This window comes from Alligator sinensis, unplaced genomic scaffold (genome assembly GCF_000455745.1).
Source record: "Alligator sinensis unplaced genomic scaffold, ASM45574v1 scaffold2076_1, whole genome shotgun sequence".
Taxonomy (NCBI): Eukaryota; Metazoa; Chordata; order Crocodylia; family Alligatoridae; genus Alligator; species Alligator sinensis.
Window position 1 is genome coordinate 96,685 of NW_005843434.1, and position 5,412 is coordinate 102,096.

The window sequence follows — 5,412 nt, forward strand, 5'->3', positions numbered from 1 at the left end:
CACCCACTCATCCACACACTCCAAACCAAGAAAACCACTTGTGTGACCACTCTTAAACGTCTCCTTGTATGTGCTCTCAGGACTCTGGTCTCCAGTGGGCTTAAAAATGACTGATAGAGACAACCTGAGACTGCTGCTGCAGTATAAATATATCTTCTGTCCGCTATGGCCCAATCAAGTCTGTAGGAGGGACAGAATACAATGCACTCCTACCACTCTGCTCTTTTTCCCCCCTCAGCGTGTGCTCTTTATTACCAGGCCCAGGGTGCGACTCTGAAATCAGTTCCTTACCAAGTGATATTTGTTATTCTAACTTGCCTTAAAGGGCCCAATTTCTCAAATGGGAAGAAAAAGGAGAAATATTCCAGCAGGGAAAAGGAGTAGGTAACAGAGCTGTGCTAGGGTGCCTGTACGCATCATGGGGTTTAATCCTCATTAAATTAATTAAGTTTATAAAATTTTAAATGTTATCATTTTAAATTTGTCCATCTGGTGGACAAAGAGGCTCATTGCATGTCTTGCAGTGTCTTTTTGTTTGCACATAATGAATCCATGGATGTGACACTTAATTCATGATGAGCCAAAATAAACTATGGCTGAGGAGTTTTATTTTAATGCACCAGAAAGACTTTTAAAGTGCCAGAAAACCCGCTCCTGCAAACAGTCACACCACTGGAGCACAAGAAAGGGCAAAAAATGTGACATGTACAAACATCCCTAGTATCAAAATAATTCTCTCTCTGAGGTCATCTCCATATGTCCATGGAAATGACCCCCTATCAAGAGGAATGCCCAAAGATGGCCAGGTGCCTTGGTCATCTGCTCTGCCACTGTGGAAGGTATATTATCTCTCCAGCTTCTTTGTCCATCCTCAGTATGTCACATGAACCTAAAAAGCTGACTTTGCTTCCTCTCCCCCCACCAGGAGTATTTGATTAAAGAAGGAGGACTAAGTCGAGGGGCCGTGCAGATGATTGGTGACTTGATGAATAGGGATTCTTCCTTCCACATCTCTTTCCTAAGCTCGGTCACTGACTATGTTGCCTTCCTACAAGTCGGGTAAGAAAAATTAGCCTTAGTTGCTTCGTTATAATAGAAGGAAATAGTTATCAGTAAATTACAGATGTGTATTCTCCACCATAGCTATCACAAAAAAAGACCTTTGGAAAGGTTGCTGCCTGGAGGAGCTTACAATCTTAAAAAGAACATGAGAGTCAAATGAGGGTCAAAGAGAGGGAAATGAAACAGAAGTAAAAAGCAGGGAAGTGATTTTATCAAGGTCATATGTCAGGGGTATCAGGTCATATGTCAGGGAACCCCTGGTGTGGGTGTGGGGGCAACACAATGTAAAACGATCACTGCAGTCAAGCAGGTTTGCCAACCCAATAATAATTTTTTTTTACTGTAAACTTTTTACTAACAACCAAACTGTCGTACTTTTTTCTATGGTTGATGTTAGACTCCTAAATTTGAATCCCACCCCTCTAACTGGCATCTGGCAGCAGGGCCGGGCCTGACAGAAGAGATGCATTTACATTATGTAAAACATATATCAGTAAAAACATGTGTCAGTAAAAATGTTTGCCTATTACTAAAAAGCCTGCAAATTGTCAGAAAAAAAATGGGGGAGTTGGCTAACCTGTATACCAGAGCCATGATTAGCAACCAGCTCTCCCTGACACAAGCTGACTTGCATCTACATGCATTAAAAAAAAAAAAAAAAAAGGAAAAGGCTTTTGTCCAGACGTATAAGACAGGTTCTGTCTGGAGATCACAACCTTAAAAAGAGCAGGAAGGTCAAAGGGAGATGAAGGGAAACAGAAGCAAAAAACTAGGGAGTGACTTCACTAAGGTAACACACTAGGGTCATGGCTGAGCCATGATTGGAAGCAAAGTCTCACGGTTCATTGACCTTCCCATGAGACAACATTGATTTCCATCTATAGATATTTTAATATATGCCTATTCTGCAGATGTGCTTGTGATACACTCTCTTTTCACTTCAGCTTTACTCCACTGCAACTCCACTGACTTGATTTTTCCCCCCAGTTTTTATTTATTTAGTTATTGGAATTCAACAGGATAAAAATATTTTGGCCTAACTCCTGTTTCAATGCATGTGTCTAACTCGTGCACATGTAACCATGTAACTGCAGGTTTTGGTACATATGCACACACATTTTGGGATTCTACTTCCCTCTGTGGAAAATAGAATCACTCTGCCTGAAGTGATTCACTTTTTAACCCAGTAGTTTAGTGGAAAAGAAAGTTGCTCAGGGAGCAGGGGAGCTCCCCTCACACAAATGATGCCTCTCCTCTTGAGGCCCATGGAGCAGCCAAGTGAAAAAAGATATAAAAAAGACCGATAGATATGTTTCCCGAAGGAAACTTATCTAGTGGTCTAGTGCACAGTTTCCGAACCCATGGGTCATGACCCAAAAGTGGATTGCAATATATGAAACTTTAAAAATGGATCAACAAACTTTAAAAATGAATTCTCCTTTAAAGAAGAAAAACATGGGAAACCATGAGTTCTCCCTTGAAGGCTGGCAGAGTTCCAGCCTGCAAGGAGCTGCTTGGGGCTCCCCCTGCCCCCCAAACCCACCTCCTGCACTATACACTGTGGGGGAGGGACCGGGGGGGGGGGGCGGCGGGGTGGGAGCGGGGGGGGGCAGTGGGTTGGGAGTAAGGGGCACCAGCAGGGCCAGGGGGCTGTTTTCCACTTAAACTATTTATTGGGTCGGGACTTGTCATTGATGTTTACAGATGGTTCCTGGTACAAAAAAGATTGAGAACCACTGGTCTAACAGTTAGGATTTGGCGCTTTCACTGTTGCAGCCCGAGTTTGATTCTGTAGACAAACTGGAGAGAATCTAGCAGAGGGCAATGGAAATGGTTAGGGGGCTGGGGCACATTATTTCTGAGGAGAGGCTGAGGGAATTGGGCTTATTTAGTCTGCAGAAGAAAAGCCTGAAGGGGGATTTGATCTTTAACTACCTGAAGGGTGATTCCAAAGAGGATGGAGCTGGACTGTTCTCAGCGGTGGCAGATGACAGAACAAGGAGCAATGGTCTCAAGTTGCAGCAAGGAAAGTTTAGGTTAGATATTAGGAAAAACTCTCTCGCTAGGAGGATAGTAAATCACTGGAACAGGTTACCCAGAGAGGTTGTGGAATTTCCATCCTTGGAGGTGTTTAAGACCCAGGTAGACAAAGCCTTGAGTGGGATGATACAGTTGGGGACAGTCCTGCTTTGAGCAGGGGGTTGCACTAGATGACCTCCTGAGGTCCCTTCCAACCCTAACTTTATAATATTTTCTATGATTCTAAATATTAATCTTTCAAGGAAACGAGTTTATCTGCCCAGGCATTTCATGTTTTATATTCACTCCTAGCACTAGTGTAGGAGAATATGACTTTTTCACTATCATGTTTTCATCTCTCCTTTCAGTTTTGATGAGATCACTGGGGGATTCAGTAATTTGCCCAGAGCTTTCCACAAGTCTCTGCCTGGAGTGGTCCGTTTTAACTCTCCTGTAGTGAAAATAGTGAGAAACGGTGACGGAGCTACCGTGTATTACCGTACAGTCAACACAAAAGGTGTCTCTTCAGTGACTGCTGACTATGTTCTTGTTACGGCCACTGCAAGAGCAGCACGACTCATCCAATTTCAACCTACACTTTCCTACAACAAGACGGATGCTCTGCGCTCCATTCACTACGCCGCTGCCACCAAAATCGCTCTGATCTGCACTGAAAAATTCTGGGAAAAGGATGGCATCCCGGGTGGTCAGTCAATCACGGATCAACCTGCCAGATTCATCTACTACCCTGACCACAAATTCCCCAGTGGGTTGGGAGTGATCCTCGCTTCCTACACAGTGAATGATGATGCTGAATTTTTCACTTCCCTCAGCAATGAGAGGTGCCTGGATGTGGTCCTGGATGACCTGGCAGCAGTCCACAACATCTCTAAGGCTTACCTACAGAGAGTGTGCAAGAAGCACGTGGTGAAGAAATGGAACATGGACGAGTATGCCATGGGGGCCTTTGCTGCCTTTACCCCATACCAGTTTATAGATTTCTACAAGGTTTTGTTTGAGAATGAGGGCAGAATCCATTTTGCTGGGGAACACACAGGCTTTCCACATGCCTGGATTGACACTGCTATGCTATCTGCTTTGAAAGCTTCGTTGAACATCTATAAGGGTGTCCACTAAAGCTAATGGGAAATTCTTAGTTTTCAGTGCATTTTTTCCCCTGATAAATAAGAAAAATGTCATTTCATTCTTTCCTTTCTTCCAAAACTTTTACATAGTTCCCCTCCCATCCATCCATTTTCCAATCTGGGTCCCCCATACAGTGAGCTACAACCCCACTGCTCTGTCCTCACAGTCTCACTGCACCCTCACACATCTCTTTGTCTCATCCCCCTGTTCCCATTGTTCTGATTATGAGAGTATCTTTAATTTACATCTTTGTTGTAATCTCCTCACAGCAGGAGATCTCATTTTATGTCCGCAATGGGGACCTTATTTTGTTTGAAGCTTCTATGAAATACTATAATAAAAATGCTAATAAGTGCTACTCAGTGATGAAAGGTATTACTAGTCAACTATGTTTCCTAATGGCAAGTATGTTCTACTTTGTAGGTAATGGATAGTAAGAAAATAAATGAATATAACACAATGACTTTTTTTTTATCATTTCTGTTTAGAAAGATGTAATCAGCATTTCCGGAAGGGATGATATCATGTAGGTCTTGCATAGATGGCAACTTTTTGCTGAGAGATATTCTAATTTCAGCTAACAGATAAGAAATAGCAAAAAGACTTACTATACAAGCAGGAAAAAGTGACATGCAGTCACTATATGTTGAAACAGAAAGAAATATAAAAAATAACCATAAAGAACTAAATTATGACCTCAGCCTGCACTTTCCACTAAAATGTAGCTTCCTTTCATCTCTGACCAGATCTCCATCTCAAGCAGCTTCCCTTGTGAGAGAATTTCTACAAACAGCTTCTCAGCTTGCATTACCTGGCTTCTGCCAGCTGGAAGACTAAATCCCCCAACGCCTAAGGATCCTTGACAAAACCCTCTCTCAAGGCAACCTTAAGTACCTAAACTTATCTCCTCATCCATATTCTTTTCTATTCAGTTCTTGGGGAGTATGTGCATGTTATGCAGATAACTTCTTCCTTACAGATAGACAAGTTTCCTTGGGTGAATCTGATATCTTTTATTAGACCAACCCACATGGTTGGAGAATAGTTATTAAGCAAGCTTTCGGGTTCAAAAACCCTTCGTCAGGCTAAGGAAGCTGCAGCAGTTGGTGTGTGCTCTTCCTGGATGGGATGAAAAGTAAAGAAGCCAGCGGCTGGGCCGGTATCCTTACAGTTATGCATCTGTCA

General features: G+C 42.8%; 1 protein-coding gene across 1 annotated transcript in view; it reads left to right on the forward strand.

Moving 5' to 3' along the window:
* Nucleotides 1–4,681, forward strand: part of LOC102368180 (L-amino-acid oxidase-like) — a 16,369-nt gene extending 11,688 nt beyond the window's left edge. Inside the window, exons 6-7 of the mRNA XM_006038697.3 lie at nucleotides 926–1,059; nucleotides 3,450–4,681. Of these exons, the coding sequence (XP_006038759.1) occupies nucleotides 926–1,059; nucleotides 3,450–4,218 (903 nt within the window). The 3' untranslated portion in view covers nucleotides 4,219–4,681. The remainder of the gene's footprint in view (nucleotides 1–925; nucleotides 1,060–3,449) is intronic.
* The last annotated feature ends 731 nt before the right edge of the window (nucleotides 4,682–5,412 follow it).